Below are 27,921 nucleotides of genomic sequence, written 5' to 3' on the forward strand. Positions count from 1 at the left end.
ATAAGACAGGTGCAGAAACAACAGCATAGCATCGTATTTTGCTAAAGCAAACTGCTGCCTGGCAAACCCAGCGAAAACAACCAGCTTGGAAAATTATAAACGGCTGTATTCAGTCACTGCCAATGTCGCAAACTTAACGGTAACTAACAGCTTCGTAGCAAGCTTGTGCCCCTTGAAACATTAGTGCCTGATGATGTGCGATAGACGCCCCCTTCACTTAGCATAGGTAACGTTAGTTACATGAAGTAAATATTGAGTTGCGTAGTATTATTACTTTAGAATCACTCCAAAAGGACCAAGATGCAAGAGGGCTGTTTGTAAATCAACCCCCCCATCCACGGTAAGTCACGGAGACGTTAACTAACGTTAGTTAGTTACCGTATGTCGTTAGTCGGCATGCTAACAGGAAGTAGCTAATGGGAGGCTAGTTAGTCGTTAGCTTGTAGCCTGGACTGGACCTGTCCGCGCTCAGTGCGGTGTCATGCCAGGACTTTATCTAGCCGATTACACAATGGCTTTGGATCCCAATGGCTTTGGACTCACAACTGTAACGTTAGCGTTAGGTAGCTAACGAGTTTAAACATTTGTATTAAGGCTGGGGTTGACATTTAGACAGGGTTGCTAGCCTGGTGTCATTTTGACTGTGTGCCCTTCGTTCCAGTCGATGAAGATATTGGGGATACGTACCATCTGGTTAACTTAATATCTCTTCCCTCTGATTTACCAGCCGTTTTGTAGGACTTATCTCGTTAGTCGCCTGTCGACTTGGGAATGCTTATGAAATTATCTTGTTTTAAAAAGAACGAAATACCTTTACAGTTCTGCACTATAACCTCCGAAAATTGTGTGAAAGGTCACGCCGAAGTCGAGTGGTAATGGCCGTGGCGGCTTTTTACTAGCGACATAATTTTGCTCCCGTTTTTGAATAATTATTTTTTTCCTCCCGAAGAGTGACCCGAGAAGTAAAGGTAAGCTTCTTTTACAACCTGTACAAGTTGGCATGGTTTTCTGTCTAGTGACAGCGAGTTGTCAGATATAAGGGGGTGTGGGCCACCACATTCCTCTGAAAGCAGTGTTGTCTATGCTGTGGCCACGATATGGAGATAATGTCATGCCAAACTGCTTTTAAAACATGGCAATATAATGTTGCATTGCTAAACGTACCGTAGATACCTGGTACATCATGGCGTAAGACCTTTTCTGAATCATTAAAGTCTTCTGGTAAATTCGGCATAATCTCAACTTTTAGAAGACCTTCACACTGCTTCAATGCGATCAACAATTCAGCAAATTCCTTAAGTCATGGTCTACAAGGGGTTTAACTTTGCCAATAAGGAAGGCAACATGAAATTCCCAGATATTGAATGGAGTTTAGCCTGATGTTCTCTCCATGCACAAGAGAACGGAATCTATCGGGACAAAACTGCCTGAAGCTTTATGTCACTTCATTTCATGTTAGGAGAAGCAGAAGGCAGGTGCTCCTTCAGAAGACATCATTTTGTGATTTTTTTTTAAACATTTTTTTTTACTGTGGACAGAGAAAAAATGATAGAACAGTTACTGTTTTTGTCAAGGAACTTGCAGATTACCACTTTAAATCAAACCGTGGTCCATTACCATAACCCTAGACATGCATATCACAGGGTTATTCTCCAGTAGTGTTAATGCTAGCAGTGGTTTTGATGCTGGTGTTTGAACCCTCTGGGGTCGTGGTAACATGTTGGAGTGACACTTGACACTCTGTGCTTCAAAGGCAATGGCTCTCTGCACGACTGTCACTTGGCAAGGAAGAGAGTACTGCTGCATGTGTCTTCACACTTGGTATTAGTGTAGGTAGACATGAAGCAGTACCCTTTTTTTGACTAAGGTTGGACAATGTGGGCTTCATTTCAGATCACACTATGTTCCGTATTCAGGACAATAATATGAAAACGTCTGAACCATGCACCCCAATATCTGACCAACTTTAAGTATGTCTGGCAGGGTTCAATGTTAAGATTTTTTCCACTTAATTGGCTGGGCCAGTAGGTCAGAGTTCCTCGCGCCTCTAGTATATTTGGTCCAGCATGTAAAAGTGGTGGGGTATTATTTCATGCATGATATTATGATATTGACTGTTCATAATGTATATAATAACAGTAATATAATAACATAATGACAACAAAATAAACAAGTTAATAATTAATTGACTGAGTAAATTTAACGCGTCACTCGCTCTTCTATTTTTTACTTGCATAATTATGAATAAGAACAGATCAGTCATCTAAATAAGTCGGTCTGAGTGTGTGACAAACAATTATTCCTTGTTATTTGGATGGACATTTTAATTTTTTGTCTTATTTTAGTACAGTGGTTTAGTTCAATGGTTTATTCCCATTTTATTTTGTAATGTGATTAAGAAAGATTATTTCAGCATCTGAAAAAGCATTGTGGTAATACTCAGTTCCTGTTATCCTCTGGTATCTACATGTCCTCTTTAACACTGGTAGAATTGCACTATTCTGAGGGTTGTACGGCAGATATTGATCAGTAATAAAAGATATGAAATTCTTAGCAATGGTACTTGATTTGACACTTATCCAGTTGGTGGCCTGCCAGTCTGCTTATACTACCAAATAAACCCCTCCTTACACTCTCTGCAAGCCTTGGTTCAGCCTGGTAGGCTCTTGTTGAACAGGAATCTGGAAGCATCATCTGTGGGGTTGTGAATGTGTATTGTCCAGCTGTATGCCCGCTTTCACACCTCACTTGCCGATCAGCATTTTACACTTAACAGCTGACAGCTAGAGGTCTACTCCATGTACCAAGTTAACAGCTGTTGTAAGTTGAAGGTCATTTAGAATGTTACAATTTCCTTTATACCTTTTTTCAACTTTTTCTGTACTTCCTATTTTGAATGTCTCTCCGTCTCTAGTTGTTAGAACACTGCCTTGTTTTTGTGCAGGCTTTAAGCCAATTGTCATTGCAATCATCAGTGCCAAGGTAGAGGCAATAAGCTTTAATATTACTCCTACTTTGAACTTTGTACTCTCTTTTCACTTTTACTCTTTCAAGTGGCATTCGACAACGCTTCTGTAGGCTGTGCTTGCGCTTCAGTTGTAGGCGAGAATGTGATTTGTTTCTTTCTGTTCTTTTCAGTGCCATGTCTCTGGTTTTCCCGCGACCCAACACCAACGCAGTCCACGGCAAGAAGGATAAGAGACTGATGGCGGAGGTGAACGCATCGCCGCTCAAGCACTTTGTCACAGCCAAGAAGAAGATCAACGGTATCTTCGAACAGCTGGGAGCCTACATCAAGGAGAGCTCGTCCTTTCTAGAAGGTTCCCTCTCTCTACTTAATAACTTCCAACATGTTTATCCTCTTCAGTAAAGCCAAAGATGCCAGGGGGGACAGGAAGCAACGGAGTTTATGGGAAATGTGGTCTTAATTTTGAGAAACACTAGCACTAACAACACCACTGGCATGAGACAGAGGCTACCAATCGTCTCCACCATGGTCTCATTTGTTTACAGTAATTATGTATGGTTGGTTCACACTGCTCATAATCAAAATAAGTACTGCTTAGTGTAGTGGGGTAGAAGTAGGTGTTTCCTAAATTCACTGTAACACTGTAGTGTTTCTTCACTGCTGCACTGCTGAGCAGTGAAAAATGGTGTTGGGCCTCATGTGATAGCAATGTTTGCACTATTTGAAGACAATGCATGAAGTTGCTTTAGTCAATTCAAAGGCTTTATCATAAACCCCTCAGTTATGTCTATGTATTTTGTGGAAACCAAAATGTTTGAGTGTGAGTGCATCAACTCCAGCACATACCATCTCCTTAGTGAATTTACTTGGATCAAATGAAAATCATGTGGTTGATCTCATGTTACGCTAGTATCGTTCTTGTGACTGAGGAGTGCAGGGATTTCACAGGATGTGGTCACATGTAGAAATTTAGTCTTATTTGTTTTCACCAGGTATGTCCCAGTATGGAGAAAGTTTCTATACTGGTGCTGAAATTAACTAAAAATGGCTTGTTGGTGTTGTGAGCATTCTTTATTCAAACCAGTTGGTGCTACTAGCTGCAAACGAACATTGCGAACATTGCAGTTTGTGTTATGTAGATGTTTCAGTTTCACAACTCCAGATATCACTGATGATTCAGCCCTACCTGGTGTCAGTGTGTGACTCTGTCTGTTGCCCTCTACCTGTCAGACACTTACAAGAATGAAGAGCTGGACCCGGTCACCACAGAGGAGCAGGTCCAGGAGGTCCAGGGCTACCTTGCCAAGGTGGCTGGGATTGGAGAGGTGCTAGCCCGCAGGCACATGAAGGTGGTCTTCTTCGGGAGGTATGACCCCATCTTATCAGGCACTAGAGTCTGTTCTAATCACAAGACCCAGCCAGATAAAAAAACATTCAGACCTTTCAGCTTTCCTTTCCAGCTGGCCTTTTTCTTATTCTGCCCATTTATAGTTTTCATTAGCTGGGTTCAATCAGAAATGGCCTGGTTTTGCAAGCTTTGTTTCTCTATTTTGGTTTTTAAATTGGTCTTGAATTCAATTCCAGGTGGCAATAAAAGGTCTTAAAATGTCTTACCTTTGACTTGATTAAGTCGAATTCCAAACTGTAGACAGACTGCAGGTTAAATGGCAGAAGAAACTGCTGACAGGTATGCTGTGTGTCCTTTAGGACGAGTAACGGGAAGAGCTCTGTGATCAACGCCATGCTATGCGACAAGGTGCTGCCGTCAGGTATTGGACACACCACCAACTGCTTCCTGAGGGTGGAGGGAACCGACGGCAACGAGGCCTTCCTCCTCACCGAGGGCTCTGAGGAGAGGAAGAGCATCAAGGTCAGCATAACGCACTGCATGCTCTGGGGGGAAAACACCACTGATCTTCATATCACAGCAAAAATAGGATAATCAGGGTTAACGTGGCACTCACATCTCACGACTGGAAACTCTTGCTTTTTTACTGTCACTGTCGCTCCCTCCACCTACATAACTCTCAGCTCATTGCAGTTGGGGAGTTGTCAAAAGGCTTTCTGGGAAACCTAAGAAATCACTAACTGACAAGGCAGGTTGAGGGAAAGTGGGTACACCAAAAAATAAAAAATAAATAAAACACCAGATCACAAAATAGCTCCTGGAATGCATTGAACATCACAGATTGATGTCTAACAGTGTAAGAATATCTGAGAGTAGATTTTTTCCTTTTAACTGTAAGTAATGGCACAGATCAGTCCTTAGAGTTTACCACTCAGAATCAGTATGGCCAGGAAAAAATAGATATTCTAATTTCAGCTACTGAAACTATTTATTCCTGGCTTAATGCACAGTGGGGCCCTTGTCTTCTTGACATGTTTCTTTAAGGCAAGGATTATCCTCAGGTTTGTCAGCCATGCTTTCTCTCTAAGTCTAAGTCTAGGCTGTGGGTTGACGAAGACCACGTGGTTAGATCCACTCTACTGCCCACTGATCTTCAGCTGCCTTTTCTGCCATGCTGATGTCAAATGCAATGGCTGTAGTCAGGAACCAGACCAGAGATTCCTGCCATTTTCCCCTTTACCACATTTATGACTTCTACTCTAATTAACTCTAATTTCCACTCTCACAGATTCATGGTTGATGGTTCTTTTCTTCACATACAAACATGAGTTTTTAAATTGCGAAGAAGCTAAAAAAACTGGCCATTAGTTGGAGTTGAGGGCGTGGCACTGACTTGCAAGACTTTCCAAGCCATAGCAATCATTTAAATAAGCTGTAGAGCCAACACAGTGCTTAAAGATGAGCAACACAGTTTTTGGTCACTAGTAGAGCAAAGCGGGTCTCTGTACAACAGCAAAAACAGACATCACGTGGTTTCAAGCACAAGGAGGAGGCACGGAGGTGACATAGTACACAATATAGTGTTGAGAGGGAGAGTTTAGGGCCCATGCACTGTTCCAGGTTGTTTTTCCCCTCTGCTCACTCAATATCCATGTCTGCAGAAGAAAATGGCACAACTGTATTTTCTTTAATAATCATAAGTAAGTCTGCTGAAGCCAAGGCACTCTATAACTGACTCTGTCAAACTATTCCCTCTATTTGTGCTGAGCCTACCTACTGCTGCACTCTCCAAAGAGCAACAGAGGTTTGATACAACTCACTGATGCTGCAGTTTGTAAAGGAGCCTCAGCAGAGTGGCACATAGAAAGATTGAGAACAAAATAACATTTATGAGTAATGATTATTTAAATTTACATGGCAAGATTCAGCCCATGGTAATGTTTACCCGTAAGAGGAGGAAAACAAAGAACACAACAGAACAACACTCTTATGACTGTCTGTAATGACCTGTAACTTTCTGAGCCTTCAAGTGCTGTGGTATGGTGGTAATGTGGTATTCATGTGTGGCCTAGATATGGTGCCCCACTTCTCATATGATACTATTTGACCTGGGAGTCTTCCACTCACATTTCTGAACGATAGACACAGACACAAGCACAAGCACACACTTGGAAGAGCCAAGTTTCAAACATAGCAACAGGAGCAAAGTGACACTGCTCTCTGCTCTCACTTCTGACTAGGGATGGGAATTGATAAGATTTTATTGATACCAATGCCATTATCGATTCTGCTTATCGGTCCGGTTCTTTATCGATTCCCTTATCGATTCCCAATTAATTTTCTGTGTGGAAAAAAAAGTAGGCCTACACAGGTTTTCAGCGGCAACGCAGCTGTTTTATTATCTCTTGAGTCTGAACACAGTGTAGAATGTCTGCCTAATAACATTTGAACATGTTAGAAAAAATTACAATGCTCCTTTTCTTAAAATGATATAATTTGGAAAACAAATAAGATGGTTAGATGGTTACCCTAAGATGTTTCAACATATTGCTGGTGTTTCCACCTTAGGCTGCGTTCACACAGCGTTTTTTCCCCAACTGCCAGCGCCCTTTTCTTATTAAAAGTAATGGGAAGCGGCCGCAAGGCGCACAAAAGGCGGCATTTTTTTCGTCAGAGCGGAGCGCTTTCAAAAGTTGAGAAATGTTCAACTTTTCAGAAAAGCGCCAGGTGACGTGAAACGCTTTTTCCCAGCCGACCAATCGCGATGACAGAGACGCTGGCCGTTTCCCATAGCAACAACAAATATGGAGAACGTGAAAGTCGGTGGAGAAATGGGACGTTGTAATAAGTGAATTTCTGTTACTGCAACAGCGATCATAAAGGCAGTATGGATTATACTGGACATGTATTGGAAATATCTGGTAAGCCTTTGCTTGTTGCACAACACTATATTGTCTGCTAGAAGAGCTAACCAGCTGGTTAGTGAGCTAGCAGCTGCTCAGCTAACGTCAGGTGACGTTGCCGTGATCCGCTTCTTATTTCTCCTCACAAAAAGCGCTCCAGGCAGCGCTTTTTCCACATCAAAAAACGCGATGTGTGAACACAGAAATGATAATTTTACAGACGTTACAAGTAGCACTCTTTCTTGTTGCAACGCATGAGTTTTTGCAATGCGCATGCGCAACTGTCAGAAAAACATGCCGGCATCGATAAAAGGAATTGATAAGCTCGGAGGCATACGATTCCGATGGATCAGACAATTTGGAACCGGTTCTCAACTGGAACCGGTTCTCGATTCCCATCCCTAGTTCTGACCAGTGGCTTTGTACCAGTGGCTCCAGTTCATAGCCTAACATTGGGTCTGGCAGAACAGACAGGGCACCAGTTGGGGCCCAAATATGGGACTCCATCATGACTTAGACAGGAGCGGTATATCAGCAATAGCTTACATACTGTTGCAGAAGTGGGTAGTCATACACTGTTCTCAGCTTGTAGCATGATTTACCTTACTGTTTGCTTACATGGTTTCTGAACTGCCGAGGAGTCTATTTCAAGCAAAAAGAGTCAGCCATCCCTTACTCTATGATTGCTGGTAAAAAAAAAAAAAAAATCAGTTTCTGAATTGCTGTATGGGCCAAGTAGGTCCCACCGTCCCTTTACCCTATTGCTGTTGAGACCAGTGCTGCCCTGCAAAGGCAAAATCAGCAACAACTGCTCAGAGTGAAACTGCGAATTAAGGCTTTAAAGTTTTCATTACTTGCCCACCAACTAGAACGTTATCCTCCTATCAAGAACCTTATCCTCCTCTGACCGGATAAAATGGACAAAAATCTCATTTTCAACCAAGATTGAAGTTACTGCCTTTTTCTTTTGTAAGACAGAATGGTGACATTAGAACTGATTGGGTGAACTATGTGTAAGCCTTGATGTAAATACAGCATAGTGAAAATGAGTGTAGCTCTGATCAGTATAGAGGAGGGTGGTTCTGGGATGCCAGAACTTCCTGTTGGTCCTTCTGGAGATGTGGTCGGTCTAATTCAGTGAAACGTCTATAATGGCAGCAAGCTAGGATTCTACATAGGTGCTCTAGCACAAGGTTACAAAATGTTGCAGATCCTGTTTTGGAGAATAGGGGATGGACAGAGACGCTCTTTGTTAGGCCTAACCCCTTGTTAGGAGTGAACTAGAGAATAGGTCACATCTGCTGAATGCTCACTGGGCTAGCTGTTAGCAAATCATAAAACCAGAACAGACAGTTTGCATATAATTCCAACGTTTACTTTATGTCACTGTGATAAGCAGTATCTGGATGGGATCAGTTCAGCCCAGTTAATGCTGGTAATCTGCTCCTTCTTCAATCAGTCATTTTAAAATTTACTTTTAGAGATTAATTCCCTTTTTTGAATCCAGTTCAAGGGAACACATTGCATCATAGTTTGGACATCTGTTTGTGCATGCACCATAAAGAACTGTTAATTTTGTTTGCCAAGCTGTTCTGATAACCCACCCAGAGTCAAACCCACTCAAAGTCCAAATACAAAGACTTTTGTGGTGGCTCACCACAATATTAAAACTGCCCACAACAAATAGGGTTCCCAAACAATACAATTTTTATATTTATATTACATACACATACTTAATTTTGTTACTGTGTCCCTTGCCAACTCTGGCCTGCCATCATGGCACTATGTCTCCTGTTGCACTAGCCATCATCAGTAGCCATGTTTCCATCCAAATGTCAAGCAAATGGTGCAAAAAATAATAATAATATTCATCATTGTTGACATGGCGTCCATGCTCTCTGCCCTCTAAATGTCACATCTCAACTCGGGTATCATAGAATAATGGCCACTAGAGTAATGCTGTACACAATATATCTTAGCGTTAGACAATTTTACACATCTGACAACTAAAAAGTGTCAAGTTACTGTCTAGTACACCCCATTACATTTTAGAATAGAAACATTAGTTTCACTTTTCGTTTTCATAACAGACTGACTGGGTAGGAGTCAGTTATGATCTGGATAGCTGGCACTTGTGGAGAACATGTTTCTTGTGAGAGGAAGCCTCAGCAAGGGGATTTTATTGTAGCCAATTTAAAAAAAAAATAAAGAAAAAAGTTTTGGGGTAAATACAATTAGGTGAAGTAGGTGTTTGGCTAGAACAGAACAGATAATAAGAGAGGGTTTGCCATGCTTGTTCTTAAGCCGTTACTCAAAAACAGTCACAAGACACTTATTTGCACCAGTGTGCCCAAATTTATTTCCAGGTGTCATAATCTCAGTTTTGGTTGCATTTGTGACCAAAATGGTTGCACTTAGAGCCCTGTTGTATGGAAACCCAGCTACTGTCTCAAGGCTGTTGACTAACTTGTGTCTCTTCCCTCCACTTGGCAGACGGTGAACCAGCTTGCCCACGCTCTTCACCAGGATGAGGACCTGGATGCCGGCAGCCTGGTCTGTGTCATGTGGCCCAAAGCCAAGTGTGCTCTGCTCAGGGACGACCTGGTCCTGGTGGACAGGTCAGACACATGCTCTTTAACTTACACACTCTCACGCATGTACAGACACTTGTACTGCCTCTATACACAGGGTTACACTGGTCTTGAGTTTTAGAGGTGTATTCCAGACAGGGATGGTCAAGAAAGTCAGGGAATATCAGGGAATTTTACACATGAATCTCTTTGCAGAACTATAGCAGAATGTATTTTCTAATTTTGTTCACATATTAATTTATTTAGATAGTAGTGGTATTCAGCCCAACTGGAGTGTAAACCAGACTGTTCACCCCTTGAGAGAAACAGCATTAACAACCCAGGAAGGAAGAAGAGTTTTAGATTATGGAAGCACTCCTAGTTATGGAAAATCATGGAAAAGTTATCTGTATATTTCATCAAAATACTGCTGGCAGGGAGGAATTGGGCTTTACCAAAAAATCTTCACATCCGTTTTAATTTTCTCTTGCTTAAAAACATTCATACTCACTGTTACTTGCCCTGAACTACGGCTGGCTTGTTCATTCTCAAATTCATCCAATGGGCTTACTGTTTTCCTCTACAGCCCGGGGATTGATGTGACCACAGAGCTGGACAGCTGGATTGACAAGTTCTGCCTGGATGCTGATGTGTTTGTTCTGGTTGCAAACTCAGAGTCAACACTGATGCAGACGGTGAGACATGAGTTTTTCCAGTAATTGTAGTCAGTATAACAAAGCTCGTCTGCAATCCACTTTCTATTATTGAAAAGCTGTGTGTTTGCAGCCCTTTGTTGCTGACAAAATGGATTGAAAACCACTGGATTGCAGCATTAGGAGGGTGTGCAGAATAGCAGCAGTCATATCAGTAGAAATTCCTGAAGAAAGTAAATGGCTTGTTAGGCAGAACCTGATAATGTTTCCAGTGTGTGTTGTGTCGATACATTTTATAACCAATGGAAAACTGTCTTTCTACAGGAGAAGTCGTTCTTCCACAAGGTCAACGAGCGTCTCTCCAGTCCCAATATCTTCATCCTGAACAACCGCTGGGACGCCTCGGCCTCAGAGCCTGAGTACATGGAGGAGGTGGGTTAGCTTTAGCATTGGCAAAATACTGAGCATTTGGAAACACATTGGCTTTAGCATTAGCTTCTTGCTTTCAGATAGTGATGATACAAAGTGTGACTTTAGCATTACTTTTATCACTTGGAACCAGTACATTGGTAGCTAAGTGAAGTATTAATACTGCTCATCACTTAGTAATACTATATACTTAGTAATACTAATAAAAAATATTCATGCATACTCGCGTGGAATCTGCTCCCATAGACAACCAGGGTATTATTGATTAATTCTTCAATAAATACAGTATATAATCACTCAAACTGTATCATATCAGGTGGACCACACAATAAGAGGACAATAATGAACGATATTTCAGTCTACAGGTTTTAATTCCAGCCAAAGACTACACCAGGTCATTTCAATGATTAGTAAACCTTCAGCCAGACAGAAGGAACTAAAGAGTGAAATCAGCTGCTGTAGTGTTTGATTGAAATGAAAACCTGCAGACTCTCCATGGCACATGATTGTCCATCCCTGCTAGAGTGTGTGTGTGTGTGTTGAGCTGTAGTACACTATCAGCTTGGTGTTGACTCAGCAGTAGCAGTAGATTAGGCAGGCTGGTGAGCAGCTTAGCCGGTATTACCCTGAACCTCACTTCATCTGGGCTAGTGGACTTGAACTGGGGCTGACCTCCTGCTTCACAGGGTCTCTGCACATTCTGAAAAAGTCTTATATTATCTATGCTCAAGGCCTTAAAAGATATTGAATACAGTTAAATATGGTCTTAAGTTGTAGATTTAGTTTTAAAACATTGAAAATATGCTTCTTTGGTTCCTTGGCCACCAACGTCGCTCATATCCACCGATAACCAGTTGTTAATAAAACCTCCTATCGGCTCTGATTAATTGGCCAAACCAATAAATTGGTTGACCTCTATCTCTCTCCCTGTGTATATGCTCTATAGCCCATGATCCAGGGATTTGATTAAATGGATTAAATGTGTTGTTGGTGTTTCAGGTCCGTAGGCAGCATATGGACCGCTGCAGCAGCTTCCTGGTGGATGAGCTGGGTGTGGTGGACCGAGCCCAGGCCAGCGACCGCATCTTCTTCGTCTCTGCCAAGGAGGTCCTCCAGGCCCGAGTGCAGAAGGCCCAGGGCATGCCTGAAGGAGGTAGAGATGGAGGCAAAAACACATGCACTACACTAGGGCTCAACAGATATGGGTTTCTGAAGGCCGATGGTAATATTTCTAGACTGAAGTTGCCGATAGCCGATATTTGGTGCCACTATTCAGTATCTTTAACTTTGACAATTTTCCCCAAAAAAGCAAGTATTCAGTGTTTCTCCTAGGATTTTATTCTTGTCAGGGTGGAAAAGCATCTGAAACAGCATTTAGACCATCATGGGACACAACAACTCTTTATTAAAACCCAGGATAATAATAACAGATGCAGCTGCAAGTGGCAATTAGAAGGTCAAGCACCTATAGAGACCTCAGAGATGGAGACCCAATGAATGATCTTAGCCAACAAGACAGTATCAGCCTCAGAACAGTTGTAAGATTTGAAACTGAAACCTGTGGTATGATGAAGAGATGCTCTAACTATTAGGCTGCCAGACTGTCAGTCTAGTTAAATTGGAGAAAAAAGGAAAAAAATCAGCTTGAGCTTAATAAAAGGCGAATATCAGCCTGAAATATCGGTCTGACTCTAACACACACACACACACACACACACACACACACTATACAGTATGACCAAGCCAAATTGTTCTCCTGTTTTAGGTGGTGCCCTTGCAGAAGGATTTCAAGCCAGAATGTTTGAGTTCCAGAACTTTGAGAGACGATTTGAGGTAAGATCCTCCAACATAAAGATCTAACAACTATGGATGGGCTTTTTCAAAAAAAAATTTTCACAAATTGAATAGTGACATGAATTTTGGAGTCAAGTTCAAATATGCTTGATAGATTTGTGGTACAACTGCAAAGCCTCTTTAAATCGCCATGGTGCTTTCAAGGTGAGGCTTCTCCATAGCTCATGCCAGGTTCCAGGGTCTCACTGGGGGCTATTCATTCTAGTTCAATGACTCTGCCATGCACATCAGTTTCTACCCAACTGACTGTCACCCATACCACCCATCACAATCATTAGCCAGATTTATTTTAACATGGGACCATTAACCAGTTTACTTTAGACAGGACCTTTATTTGACTGAAGTTAATAAATAATTTTAGTAATTATTGTACATCATCCATTGTGTAAAACTAACTAAATAATCCAGATGTCAAAAGTCGATTTCAGCTCCATTTGGAGTTGTGGGTTATTTGACTAATCATGCCCATCCCTAATGCCAGTTCATTTGCCAGGCCTTGATTTGATGCCTGGTTTATTGGCCTGCATGCTAATGCTGTGGCTGTTATGTGTAGGAGTGCATCTCCCAGTCAGCGGTCAAGACCAAGTTTGAGCAGCACACCGTGAGAGCCAAGCAGATCTCTGAAGCCCTGCGCCTTATTATGGACTCTGTACACATAGCTGCACAGGAGCAGAGGTGAGTCATATACCGAGACCAGATTGTATGGGTGTGCCGAGATTGTATGTGAACCAAAGACTAACAGCAAATGCGATAATTGTTAATGGAAAAGCTTCCCCTCAGATATTCTTACACTTTTGTATATCATTGAACTGAATATTCAATGCATTTGGAGTAACCTTGTGATGAAGTTTTTGGCGTATCCACTTTCCCCCACCTGCCTCAGGAGAGAACAATAACGAGCAATGGTAATAGCGAGAGTTTTTTGAGCTGAGAATGAGTGAGGGTCGTACCCCTTACTCAAAACGCAACACGTCTTGTGGCTGCATTGCATTCTGGTCTATTGCGGCTACTGTCAGTGGAGAAATTGGTCTCTCTGCGTCTTCTACGATGGATTTCTCCCTGTGTTATTGTTGAATGTCCATGCACAATGGCGGCTCTAGAAAGAAGCCCTCACTCTTTGATTCTGAGAGACTGACACCAAAACCTGATGTTTACCGTTGATGTTTTAGATTGCTGAAACATTTTCTGCTATGAAATCCATTGTAGCTGCACTGACCAGTTATTGATGGAAAGAAGAAAAATGCACCACCAAAAAACAAAATGGCCCCAGAAATACAAGGACCATCACCAATACCTGTTTTTTTTTGTTTTTGTTTTTGTTTTTAACGATTACTTTTTTGGCATTTTTTGCTTTATTTAAGTCACAGTGAAGAGAGACAGGAAAGACTGGCAGACAGAGGGGGCTGACATGCAACAAAGGTCCCAGGCCGGCTCTGTGATGGGTTACCCTGGAAGAAAGTCTTTTCCTGCACCAAAGTTTTGACCAATGAAAGAAATGTCTGCCCTCATGGCTTTGGGTGATAATTGATCATTATGGTTGGCTTGAAATTTTGCCGCTTGAAACATAACTAATCCAATGTGCAAATGCACAAAGGAACACCTTGTCCAGTGATTTTTAAACCAAAGCCAACAGATTATAGTTTTTAAATGTCATATAAAATGTTTCTTTCTTATGGCTGAAAACCTCCAGTCAAAACATTTGTTAATAAAGACTGATATATGTCCTATATGAACTTGCCCAGTGCAATAAACTCAAAAGTCGCTAAAGGCATCGGCTCTAGAACAGAGCGAGAATTGTTGGAGCCTTTCTTCAGCATAAAAAATGAGTTATTCACCAACTGGCTGTAGTTCAGCACAGGGACAGTGCTGCCTCACTTATCCAGCATCAATCCGTCATGTATAGGCACTGAAGCAGTTGTTGTACATTTTCATTCATTTGTGTCATGAAAAGATTATCAGAAACTTATTTGAATATTTTTTTTGTGTGTGTCTGTGTAGGATCCACTGCCTGGAGACAAGGGAGGACCGTCAGGACCGTATGGAGTTCATAGACAAGCAGCTGGACCTGTTGACCATGGACTGTAAAGCCAAGATCAAGAAGATCACCGAGGAGGTGGAGAGACAGGTGAACCCCAACACAACAGCATAACACACCTTCAACTCTAGGGCATCTGCGGGTCCTTAAAGTCTGAAAAAGGCCTCAAAAAGATTCTGTAATTGTGAATGCTGATTGGTTGATAGTCCTAGTTGAGCTTTGTTCTAATAAAGAGAGGATAGACATTGGAATGGAGGGGAAACTGTGTGATTTAGGAGTTTTCATCCAGGCTGTGTGGTTGTGTTTAGGTGTCTAATGCCATGGCAGAGGAGATCAGGAGGCTCCATGTGTTGGTGGACGACTTCCACATGGACTTCCACCCATCACTGGTGGTGCTCAAGGTCTACAAGAATGTGAGTTTGAAAAGACACACACACACACACACACACACACACACACACACATTACAGCAACCGATTCTACATATGTGGGCCTTTATTTCACTCATGTTTTAAATGTTATGTGGATGGAACCACTATTGCATTTTACACTTTGACCAAATGGGCGTTTGACCACCTCCTGAGTTAGTTTGGGTGATGAATCACATTTCTATCAGAGTAAAATCTGCGTGGCTCATATGAAACGGTAATGCTAGGTGTGAATGTGATGACAAGCCACTCACTGCACCTCTGCTGTTTGTGCAGACTGCAGTGTTCCTGCCTCCAGCAGGATCAGTCAGCACTATAGTCCATTCCCCTACATCTTTGCTAAACTACTGTCTGTTATCTGCGCTCAACACTCACTAATGCTGATCCCTGGCGTCCTATTGGCTCACTGAACCTGTATAATGCCCCTGTTGCTCTGTTTGATGTGTTGTTATGTAAGAGCAGTCCAGATTGATTCTTATACTTGTTTAACCCCACAATCTCATTTGAGTGGCATAAATAGAGGCCAAAGTGCCAGTCCTACCTAAGCCTTTCTATTAAAATCTGGGATGAGAGTATATCAGTATATGACCATGCCAGTCTGACCTGAACAAAACATTTCTGTTCTCACTTGAACCAAGGTGTAATAGCTTTTTGTGAACCAAAACCTGACTTAAGCTCCAAAGGTTGTTTAGTTTGTTTTTCAATAGATTTAAACCTCAACCTGAGTGAGAAAATCATTTTTTTATATTAATATTTTTTATTTTTCCACCCATTTCATACTCATATTTTTGGTATATTTGTTTTCATATCATGCATATTCTGTATTAATTATACTGCTGTTATTTAGTACTTTTCTCCATACTTGTCATTCATACATTTCTTTTTAAAATGTTCTGTCTCTCAGTTTAAATTGTTTCTGGGTTTGAATAACCCTTGATTGCTCTATTTGTATATTCTATTTTCTTTGCTATATCCTTTTGTATCTATATCCTATTTGCTGCTCAAACAGCCCAATATCCGCAGGAATAATTAAAGGTTCATCTTATCTTATTTTAACCTGGACCTATGGGGTTCAGCGACTGGTGTTAGAAAATGTATTGAGTATCACGTTCTCTGGGTTCATTTTCAAGTGGTACTTTTGAAGCAGTAATACTGGAGTTGTTAATGTAAGGTAATGTTGCTTAGTAAACTGAACAGCCCCAGGTGTTTGTGTTGCTGACGGCTGTTTTGCTGTGATGCTGTGTTGTCGTAGGAGCTCCACCGGCACATAGAGGAGGGTCTGGGCAGGAACATGTCGGAGAGATGCTCCACTGCCATCACCAGCGCTCTGCAGTCCACCCAGACCGACATGATCGGTAACACTCCTCCTATCCACATTAGTTATCCACCTGATTACACCTGACCCAACTATCCACATATATCCAGCCTGACTAGCCTTACTTATCCCACCCTTGCTTGCTTTGATCCCAAACACATGGACAAATACAATAAAGTCAGGCAATAAGGCAGAGTTCACAACAACCGATTCTACATATGTGAGCCTTTATTTAAACTCATGTTTTTGTTGTTATGTGAATGGAAACACTTTTTGGGTGATGGATCAGGCAGGGCAATAAGTCCTTAAGTCCTCAAATCCATATTACAATATATTGTCACATTTACCTCAATAACAATAAATGAAACAATAATTTGTTTTGTTTTTTTCCTTTTCCCCTGGTTCACAAATAACGCATTTACCACTGTCATTGTCTCTACCTTAGTTGGTTTTGGCATTACACTCATTTCCTCTCCATCTGTCCTTCCAGAGGGCCTGAAGCCGCTGCTGCCCGGCGTGGTCAGAGAGCAGGTAGACAAGCTGGTTCCTCGCCAGTGCTTCAGCCTCAGCTATGACCTGGCCTGCGACAAGCTCTGTAGCGACTTCCAGGAGGACATCGGCTTCCACTTCTCCCTGGGCTGGACCATGTTGGTCAACCGCTTCCTGGGGCCCAAGAATACCCGGCGGGCCCTCATGGGCTACAATGACCAGGTAACGTCCTCAGGGAGGCCTGGAGGCAATGCCCTTCTCCCCCGGGTTTATCACATACAACTAAGACGGTCCAAGTCTAAGCACAACATCCAGTTCAGCTCCACTTCAACTAACAACCAACAAACTTATTGTCCTGTGAGTACATTTGTTTTTCAGACAGGATTTGCAGTAAAAACACATAATAAAAACAATCAACAAGATTAAAAACACAAAGCATACTAAAGCACTTAGCAGATTGCAATAAACTATACTCATATAGGCCAACATCAGGAGTCTATCAATTAATCAATATTAATTATCCCACCAGGGCAATATTCTACATTGCTGCTACTCCATATAAAAGTTAAATCAAAAGTCCATTATAAAAAAACGGCTACTGATGATGTACCTTGCATTTCTGAGTCCATTTTGTGGTTTGGTAGTGCAATTTTCTTATTCCTGTGGATAATTTGCCAAACGTAGACAACCTGACATTAGCTTGAGATATTTCCAGCGCAGCTACAATGGAAATATCAGCTGTCTAAAACATCACGGCTGTCTGTATTGTAATACGTCATATATTCCTGCAGGTTCCTCGGCCCATGGCCCTGACCCCAGTCAGCAGCAGCATGCCTCCGTTCCCCCAGAGCTCCATGACCCAGGAGGAGCTGATGGTCTCCATGGTGACCGGCCTTGCATCCCTCACGTCCCGCACCTCCATGGGCATCATTGTGGTCGGCGGTGTGGTGAGGAGACACATGCATTAGATGCAACTTTTCTGATCCCTGTAGGGAAATTGCATCACTGCAGCAGCAATCAGTAATAGGATTCAGCAAAGAAAAATGCAATATTCCAATTCCAACATTGACAACAACATCAACATTAAGTAGAAATGTATGAATGAAGAGAAAAATATTCACAAAATATCAATATATCTTCAGTATATAACAATGTAAGGAACATGAGAGTATGGGAAAAGATGATGTGTGAGAGATTACAGCATATAGGTCATATTTACATTAAAGGGTTTACAGGAGAAACTAAACTTGATCGTCTGGATCTGAGATAAAATTTCTTGCCAAGTTGGTCCTATTTTTGCAGTGAGATGCTGTTCCAAACTACTGTTTACACATAAGGGTTGAGTGAGCCTTTGCACCAGCCCTTTTCCCAGCATGCACCAATGCTAAATCACTGAGATGGTCGTCCTGTGTGCAGATCTGGAAAGCGGTGGGCTGGCGTCTGATTGCCCTGTCGGTGGGTCTGTACGGGCTGCTGTACGTCTATGAGCGGCTCACCTGGACCACCAAGGCCAAGGAAAGGTCCTTCAAGAGGCAGTTTGTGGACTACGCCAGCGAGAAGCTGCAGCTCATCGTCAGCTACACCGGATCCAACTGCAGCCACCAAGTCCAGCAGTGAGCACAAATACACACACACACACACACACTCGACTACATCTGTTTCTATGTCTTTTTACCATGGCAGTGGTCTTCAAGAGCCAAATACCTATACATTAGGGCTGCTCGATTATGGCAAAAATCATAATCACGATTATTTTGATTGATATTGAGATCACGATTATTTAACACGATTACTCATTGACTTTTGGAATATCATGCATTTATTGAACTTCTTAAAAAAAAAAACTTTTAACACTGGATTTCTTTGAACTTTAAATAGAATTGAAAAAATCGTTTTATCTGGATTTTCTTGTTTTCATGATCGTGAGAAGCCAAAATCGTAATCGAAAATAAAATTTGATTAATCGCCCAGCCCTACTATACATTATCAAACTACATCACTCCTCTACAGCTGAACACTATCAAACTACATCACTCCTATGCCTGTATGCTATGAAACTACATTGCGTTGTGATAAAAATAATTTCCCACAAACAGGCACTGTTCTTTGGATGGTATCTAATTAATAAAATTGATATGGTATCTAATTAATAAAAGGAATATGCTAAAAGCTATATTTGCTAACATTACTCAATGTCATGGTGGGACTGGACACAATCTAGACTTGACTTGGTTCCTAGTGGCCTCTCTGCCCCCAGTGTTTCACATCACTGGCCGGTTACATATAATGAACCAGCTGTAATCCCTCGAGCTTGTCGGCTTACCACTAGTGTCAAATGTGCCAGGGCCAGATAGTCATACTGCTCTTATGTAAGGGCCTTTTTAAATATAAATCAGAAATGATTTTTCTCTGCAGTGCTGTATTGCTCACTAGTTGCCTCTGGTGGTGAGATTGGGAAATGACACAAAAACGCTGGAATGTCAGTATTTACCCTTTTCTTTTCACCCTAGTCAGTGTCGATATTAGGGTTCAGCGTATATGGGTTTTTGCAGGTTGATATGATACTGACATTTTTAGATTGCAGTCGCCAAGTTGACCATTTTCATGCCAAAAAATTCCAAGTATTCAGTGTTTCCACCCAGAGTTTTATTCTTGTCAGGGTAGAAAAGCCTGAAACAGCATTTAGACCATCATGGGTCATTACAACTGTCTCTACTGCACTTATTCAATGGTAGGGGAAAAATAAATGAATAAAGAAAATCAAATGTCATGGCAGGTCCAGACTGTTTTTATGAAGCTTTGTTCAGGGAAGAACCTCCATCATTTCAGAGGTGGACGACACTGAGTTGATAAAATCTGCTACTTAATAAAAAGGACAATATCATCCCCATATATCAGCACACTGATATATCCGTCTAACCCCACTTGATATTGTTGGTGTTCAGTGTACAAGAATGTGTGGAGTGTCTACTCTGTCAAAAAAACATTAGGGAGAAAAATGACTTCCAAAATGGCACAGGATATAATCAAAATAAAGGGATTGGAAGCACCTTACTTGTGCAATGTCAAAATATTTATTCCTTCATTTATGCGCTTTTGAAGCTTTAATAAATATTTTGACGTTGCAGAAGTAAGGTGCTTCCAATCCCTTTATTTTGATTGTAAAATATCTCTGTCTGGTGCTCTCTCCATGCTGTAAACATGACTGATCTTCATGTTGGCGAGATCATCTCTAACGCTGTGTCTCTGCCTCTGTTTGTGGGTGTCAGGGAGTTGGCGGGTGCCTTCGCCCAGCTCTGCCAGCAGGTTGACGTCACCCGCCAGAACCTGGAGGACGAGATCACCGACATGAACAGCAAGATCGAGCTGCTGGACTCGCTGCAGAGCAAGGCCAAGCTGCTGCGGTAAGAACCTCACTGGACTCAGCTCACCTATACATACTGTGGTGCAGCCAAAGAACAGGCCAATTTATAACAAGTGCGGTAGCGTTTTCTAGGTGCTCAGATGGAGGGCTGGGGGGTGAGGGGCTCTGCATGATTTGAGTGAGTGAAACCATGTTTACTTAAAAACTCCACCTGTTACCACCAAATTGCTGTAGTATAATTCATGCGTTGACTTCTACCGTGCTGCCTAGTGTACGAGCGCACACTGTATTTCCCTTATGCTGGGCTCTGGGGCAGTGCATACCAGAATTCAGCTAAGCAGTGCGCTTTGCAAAAAGAGGTGCTCTTATAGAGGTGCTCCTCCTGAACACCTAATAATAAACTATTTATCAACAGCATTAGTTAGGGAAAATAAAATGTTAATAGCAATAATAATAATAGATAAAAATGTTATAATTTAGTATAAAACATGTTTTTTGAGAAGCGATTTAAAGGACACACTGATTTAACCAGTCTAAGCTCCTCAGAACCTGATAGCGAAAGCCAGGTCGCCTTTAGTCTTTAGCCTAGACTAAGGAACAGACAAGGGCCCTGCCTGAGGATCTAAAGCTGCACGATAGCTCATAAGGCGTTAAAACATCTGAGATGTAGCAAGGCCTTGACAAGCCTTAAAAGTTAATAGAATCTTAAAATCAAGTCTGAAACTGATTGGCAACCAGTCTGGATTACAACATTATTAAGGTGCAAAATAACAGCAGTAGAAACTACTGAGAAAAAGCAAGAATTAACATGTATGTATGTACAATAAGAAAGTATGCCAAAAATATGAATGCTACATATATGCCATATACTGTATATATCAGGAATATGCAAGATGAGAAATATGTGTGCAGTATGAAATAGGTTGAACCATTAAAGTGTCAGTATGTATACAGAATTTAACAATGAGACTGTCATGGGAATCTGAAAAAAGCAAATGTGTGCATTTTGCTTTAATTGGACTTAAATTGATTTGTTTGTTACTCTGGTTGAGAATCTAAACAGTTCTGCTCTGTATTTGTGTGTTTTCTTGTGTCAGGAATAAGGCGGGTTGGCTGGACAGCGAGCTCAACATGTTCACCCAGCAGTATCTCCACCAGGGCCGGTAAAACCATCTGACACCACCCAGACAGGAGATCCACTGGAAAGACCACCTATGTTTTATGAACACAAGATATAACTATTTTCTGTTAACTAGACGAGCGTTTCCTCTCCAGTCGACTCTTTGTTTTTGCTTCCTTCAGTTAACGAGAATGAGAGCTCTGCAGTTTTCTCAATAGAAAAGGGGAAATTAATTTGATACCAAATATCCCTCTGCCACATTTAACTTGTGAAGAGTATAAATGAACTGTCTTTTGTTTTTGTATATTTAATTTGATGCTATGCCTTTTGAACACGGACGATAAGTGCCACCCTGAATTAAAGGCAGTCCAAATGAGGGAATGGAAGAAAAGGTCTTATGTAAATAGGGTGATATAACCAATGAGAGACATGCAAAATTATTTATTCCTCCAAGTGTACTACTGTGTTGGGCTAGGTGAAAAATCCAGTCGCTCTTCAGAGTCTGAAACAACGCTAGCTATCAGAACTGACCCTGCATGATCATGTCGGGTGGGGGGAGGGGCTGGAGATGGCAGCCATTTTGAATGCACTTGCCTTTGGGGATAGGCTATTCCATTGTCATGCTCACATTCTATTTTTTCTGTTGCTATAAATCAGTGAGTGACAAAAAAGTAAATATGATTGACTGTCCAGGCTGTTGCTTAAAGCACTTAGTTTGAGCCGTCAAGATCAATCAGTTAATCTTAACCTGTGTCCTCATACACACTAGTTGGAGGTTTTCTTGTTGGAGAGGACTCAGTCATGTGGCAGACCGTCCCGGCTGTGAGGGATCTGAGGATGGAAACAGGATGGGCAAGGCAGGTTAGTCAAACAGTTCCGATCTGTTAGAGATTGGTCAAATCCAGATGGCACCAGATCTAGATATTACCTGTTTACCATCCATGCAGAGTAGCTCTGACTTCTACATTTCACTAAGTGTAATTCCTTTGTTGTTACTATCGGGAATAAACAGATCTTCAGGTTTGCAGGGATGACACTGATGGGGAGTGATGCAAGTTGAATAGTTTTAACCTTTTAAACACCTAAGACACACGGACCAGTTTATTGGATATTACGCTTTAACTGGTCCTCATGTAGGCAGTTTTATTCAATTGAAACATTGTCATATCTAATAGTTAACAATAGAATGAAGGTTTGCATCCTTAAAGCCTTGAATGCAAAATTTAAATAAAGAAAAGAATAATATACCTTTTAATTGATACAGTTAGACAATTGAGACATTAGCATTACCAACTGAAACGCCTATTTATCCATAAATGCCTCACTCAGAGCCTCAATGTCTTCTGATGTGTCACTGCTCAGAGTTTGTCTTGTTCTGTGTATAGCCGTGCTTTTATTGTACAGTTCGGTTTGAATGGATATGTGGGCCACAGCTCCTCAAATCAAATGCACTGTTGCCCTCTATCAGGTATCCATACCTGTGTCTCTATTGGATATGGTTCTACTTAGTTCACAAACAAGTGACATTCATCTAAACTGCATATGATTAGCAAGGCAACAGTGGCCAAATCCAGGCATAGACACTGATCTGAAATTTTATAATTGGCTTCTCAAATATGTATGATTTCATGTCACTTGCCTTTCGGAAGGAAACCTAAAAAACAAACATCACAGGGTGTGTGTCCGAATTTAACCCCTCGTACGTTAAATGCTGCTGTTGAAACGGCTGCTGTGCTTCAGCCGGACTGTAAAATAAAGCCATATATATGTTGGGTTGTGCCAAGTGAGTAGGAAGGCTGCCGGAAGACACTTACTTCGGCGTGAAGACGTGCACTTTATATTTTTGCTGCTTTTGTTTTGTTTGTGGTTCCTTTTTTTTCTAATAAAAAGTCTTTTTTTCCCAAAATGTAAATCCACAAAGTAGATGAAATGTTCAGCTAGACATCAGGAGGGCTGAGGTTGACTGTGTGTGTAGACCTGCATGCAGTGACTGTTGCAGTTTGTTGTCCTGTTAGTTATCTATGTAAAATGGAAAAAAAAATAAAGCTGACACCATGGTAAAGAAATGTGTGTAGAACTATTACATTTATTATATTGCTGATCACAATGTGAGAAACATACTGTATTTGTTGAAGGTGCTTATGTTAAAATTATCCTTACAATTTTATATAACTCTAAAGCGTAATAGGAATGTCAAATTAGTGTGCATTATTCATGAAATTGAATTGCATTCAGTCCATTTTGTGACGTGGGTGGGTTGGGGTACGTGGGGTGGGGGGTGCGTGGGCGTGCTGGGGTAGGGGGGCACATAGCAATTCTTGAACCCGGGCCCCTTGTGAACCGTTTACGCCCGTGCTTGGAACATGTGCACAGACATGACTCACAATTGCATTGATCAAGAATGCTACTTAAGACTGCCCCTCCTACCATACAAATTATTAACTTAGACTAGATGCATCTCAAGCCACTGCTGCCCTCCACTATGCATGAATAGGTATACCTATTCTTCAATGATAGCACAGTTTATTTTAGTATTGTTCATCTTAAATCTTTGTAAACTTGTATTACTGCTGGAGTGTACGCTAAACCCATCCCCATCCCTTTAGTATACTCATTACACTGCATTATCATCCAGACCCTTCAGCCTGAAATGATGGAAAACAGTATTTCCTGAAAATCCATCCTTGTTCCGTTTTTGATATCCCCGTGCCCTATGACGGTAAATATTACTTCATCTATTCTCACTGACTTCCATGGCACAACCACTGCAATGAATGCAAAGCAAGTTATTTTATCAGTCATGAATCATCCTCTCTTTTCCTTGCTCTGCTTCCTTGACAGAAAATTCCCAGAATCTGTCCCAACCAACCAATCACTCTTTGAATGTATTCTCCTTGTGAGTGCTGTCTGCTTACTGTCATGGTGCAGTTGATAATGTGGCCAGCAGATGGCGGTACAATACCACCAACCACTAGGAGCAGGCTCCATCATAAAGCTCAAAGACTCCAAAAGTTCCATCAAGGCCAACTTAACATCAGAAAAGTTCCTAAAAAGCTGAGAACAAGGGGATTGCAATTAAAGTTGCTCATTTTGCACTGCATCTGATCTGTCAGAGTCCCTTTTATCAAACCAATTGATAGGGGAGGCCGGGGCTGGTTGACTACGGGGTTGGTTGTACCTGTGTATTACAGCCACAGTAGAAAGTGCTGTGTAATGAGCCAGACAACATTTGAACATTGAATAAATGATGATAGGATGTCCTGCACCAACATTGAAAAGCTATATAAATGCAAAAATGAAAAACATCTGTAGTCGTCCACAGCTGATACCTGCATCGTTTTGTGAAATCAGGACTTCAATATCTTCATATTACATATACATATATCAGTTAAAAACAGTTTCCAAAGCTGTTTTGGTATGTATTTTTACTATGCCTTAATATCATATTGTGAAAACTTGGTGTTGAACCTGCATGTTATGTAGACCTGGGGCTGAACCTATTTTTTTTATTTATTTTTATTTCTCCTATATTTAACCAGGTGAGTCCCATTGAGATGTCCATCTCTTTTGCAAGGGAGCCCTGGCCAAGAGAGAAACAAGCAGGTATTACAATATAAAATACAATACAAAACCACAATACAACAAGTTACACATTATACAACTTGGCCAATGTTTGCTGGGAATCTTCAGTTAGGTAACCTCTTGTTCTGAGCATACCCATGTGGTCATTTCACTGATGAGACAAGTAAATTTTGTATTTTACAGAAATATTCTCCAAGTAAACTAAATTGTGTATGTTGCATATGTCCATCATCACTTCAGTTGAAAAGGGGTGAGGTGGAGTTTTGTTCTATGCTTACTTTTTGTGTTGCTAGGACTGCGTCACACTGTGCCAACCAGGCCCGTCACGACAGAACAGCTATTTTCTGAGTTGTAGTTATTTATTTCTAGTTATTTCTAGTTCTTTAATAGGTAGGGAAATTGGAAACTTTCATAGAAAATCAAAGAGGAGCAATACACTACTCATGTTCAGAGATGTGAGACAGGTGAAGCTTCAAGGAAGATGTGTAAGAGGCAAAAGACTTTAATATACCCCTTATAACGTTAGCCTGCAATCCACATGTGGCTGCAATACCATGCCATCAGAGCCAGTTGATATGTTAGGAATCAACAGCGCTTCACTCCAGATCAAGGGATGCAGCCTGTGTCCCAAAGTTAGAGTGTATTATGGCAGGTTCTGATTGGTTTCCTTAAAGGCCACCCACAACCGTCTATCTGTTCTCCACAGTTAATAATTAGTCATAATAGTTAATAAATATTTGTTGAAATAATTTGGAAGTATAAAAGAGAGCCATTTTACCCAAAACTGTCTGTTGATGCTGAGATAAATCTTGTGAGATTCACTGACTCAGAGAAATCCAACAGAGAGTTAAAAATGTGTCAACCAGCCCCAGTCTCCCCTATTGAAAGCTACTGCATCACTAGGCTAGATCTACATTTACAGTTTTTTACGATTGCTTACACACTAAAATGAAAAATAACACACAGTTAGTGAAACCTGACACTCAAGGAGCAAAACCTCAGCCCAGATCTGCACAACTATAAGCACATTCTCAACCTCACACTTTTTGCAAAACACTACACACAGTGTTTTGCAAAACACTAAACACACTTCTCTACATTAGACACAGAAATCTAACATGATGTCACTTCTTTGCCATTTCAAGGCACTGCCTTTCAGAGGAAGGAGAGGAAGAGGTAGAGGTAGACCCGGAGGAGGACGTGGACAAAGAAGACGAGGACCAAATGTATCAGATGAGATTCGAGCAACATTGGTTGACCATGTTGTAAACCATGGGTTGACATTGAGAGAGGCTGGACAGAGAGTTCAGCGTTTCAGAGTTCCATGTTTGAAACAATGCCTTGTACGCTGTCCTGTGACATTTTACATGTATTTTGATTGGTCTACATAGGATTGAGGCTCGAGAACGTCAAGGAGGAAGGGGCCCCATATTCTCAGAGGAACAAGAGAGAGCTATCATAAACATGGTTTTGGCCAATAATGCGATATGCCTCAGAGAAATTCAAACCAACATCCTCAATGACCACACAGTTTTCAATAATGTCCATCAGGTCTCTCTATCAACACTGGGGCGAATCCTTAAAAAACATCACATACAGATGGAACAACTCTACCGAGTGCCATTTGAAAGAAATTCTGAGAGAGTAAAAGACCTGCGGCATGAATATGTGGAGGTAAGTAATGTACACACTGCACACAGAACCTTTTTACATGTAAATTTATAGTAGGCCTATATTGAACTACACAATGTTGTCTTTTTTTCAGAGAGTTTTGCAAATGGATGCTGATGCAATCCCGCATGAATTTATCTTCACAGATGAGGCTGGGTTTAACCTGACAAAAGTAAGAAGAAGAGGGAGAAACATCATTGGCCACAGAGCTATTTTGAATGTCCCGGGCCAACGTGGTGGTAATATCACAATGTGTGCTGCAATCACGCAGAATGGGGTCCTCCACCGCCATGCCAACTTAGGTCCTTACAACACGGCCCACATACTCACATTTTTAGACAGACTACACAACATCGTCACAGCAGAAGACCAAATGGATGCAGAGCACATGAGATACATTGTCATCTGGGACAATGCATCTTTCCACCGATCTGCTCTGGTCCAAAACTGGTTTCATCAGCATCCACAATTTTCACTCCAATACCTCCCACCATACTTTCTCTTCCTTAACCCCATTGAGGAGTTTTTTTCGGCATGGCGGTGGAAGGTTTACGATCTCCAGCCCTATGTCAGGATACCCCTCATTCAAGCCATGGAGGAGGCCTGCGACCAAACTGATGCAGGGTCTGTGCAAGGATGGATTCGCCATTCAAGAAGATTCTTCCCTCGCTGTCTTGCGAGAGATGACATAGCCTGTGATGTGGACGAAGTGCCATGGCCAGATCCAGCTAGGCGATGAGATGATGCTTAGGGTTTTTTTTTTAATTCCTGCTTTCTTTTTTGTCTCCACAAATGTTTTTGCTGTGTTTATGTACTATGTTCTATTTAGAATATGTTCTGTTCTGATTTTCAGTGCAAAATGCAACCTTTGGAAATGCATGGATGTATTGACTGATTTTACAATGTGGAGAGAAATAAATATTTTCATCAGTGTGCAGTACTGGTCTTGTGTGTTGTGTTTGGTCAATATATTCATGTACTTTACTCTAACAATATCTCTGAAAAAATCAAACCCAGACTATATCATTAGAAAAGTAGAAATGTTAAAAGTGTTTTAGACTGAGCACAGCAGTGTGTAACTGGTTCAAACAGAATCAGATCGTATGAACCATGCGTGTGCCATACGGTGACAAAATTGGGTTTTTATAAATTATTGTATAGTTTTGAATGAAGTGTTTCATTTTGCGAAAGA

The 27,921-nt window shown here is 41.3% G+C and overlaps 1 protein-coding gene across 4 annotated transcripts; it reads left to right on the forward strand.

The window, feature by feature from the left end:
- Positions 1 to 27,635, forward strand: mfn2 (mitofusin 2). 4 transcript variants are annotated; one of them, XR_013507178.1, is made up of 21 exons: positions 462 to 968; positions 3,139 to 3,320; positions 4,199 to 4,334; positions 4,676 to 4,838; positions 9,713 to 9,837; positions 10,376 to 10,484; positions 10,767 to 10,874; positions 11,871 to 12,024; positions 12,637 to 12,704; positions 13,279 to 13,400; positions 14,724 to 14,850; positions 15,069 to 15,173; positions 16,441 to 16,543; positions 16,994 to 17,214; positions 17,784 to 17,939; positions 18,409 to 18,605; positions 20,262 to 20,396; positions 21,454 to 22,337; positions 25,016 to 25,079; positions 26,204 to 26,732; positions 26,824 to 27,635. XR_013507178.1 is itself a non-coding variant. In XM_078288350.1 (18 exons), the coding sequence occupies exons 2-18, from the start codon at positions 3,143 to 3,145 to the stop codon at positions 21,521 to 21,523; spliced, it is 2,277 nt and encodes a 758-aa protein (XP_078144476.1). In that variant the 5' UTR covers positions 1 to 340; positions 3,139 to 3,142; the 3' UTR covers positions 21,524 to 23,542. The 4 variants fall into 4 exon arrangements, 2 of the variants coding, with proteins under 2 accessions (XP_078144476.1, XP_071783649.1); XR_013507179.1 differs by having other exon boundaries at positions 26,876 to 27,635; XM_078288350.1 differs by lacking the exons at positions 462 to 968; positions 25,016 to 25,079; positions 26,204 to 26,732; positions 26,824 to 27,635 and adding an exon at positions 1 to 340 and having other exon boundaries at positions 21,454 to 23,542.
- The last annotated feature ends 286 nt before the right edge of the window (positions 27,636 to 27,921 follow it).

This window comes from Centroberyx gerrardi, chromosome 14 (assembly GCF_048128805.1).
Source record: "Centroberyx gerrardi isolate f3 chromosome 14, fCenGer3.hap1.cur.20231027, whole genome shotgun sequence".
In the NCBI taxonomy this organism is placed as follows: domain Eukaryota; kingdom Metazoa; phylum Chordata; class Actinopteri; order Beryciformes; family Berycidae; genus Centroberyx; species Centroberyx gerrardi.

Excerpts from the sequence above, each read along its gene's own strand:
- mfn2 (XM_078288350.1), top strand. The coding sequence starts at position 3,143 with ATGTCTCTGGTTTTCCCGCGACCCAACACCAACGCAGTCCACGGCAAG. Across the intron at positions 12,705-13,278 it reads ACTTTGAGAGACGATTTGAG|GAGTGCATCTCCCAGTCAGC; the intron begins GTAAGATCCTCC and ends TGTTATGTGTAG. Across the intron at positions 17,940-18,408 it reads TCATTGTGGTCGGCGGTGTG|ATCTGGAAAGCGGTGGGCTG; the intron begins GTGAGGAGACAC and ends TCCTGTGTGCAG.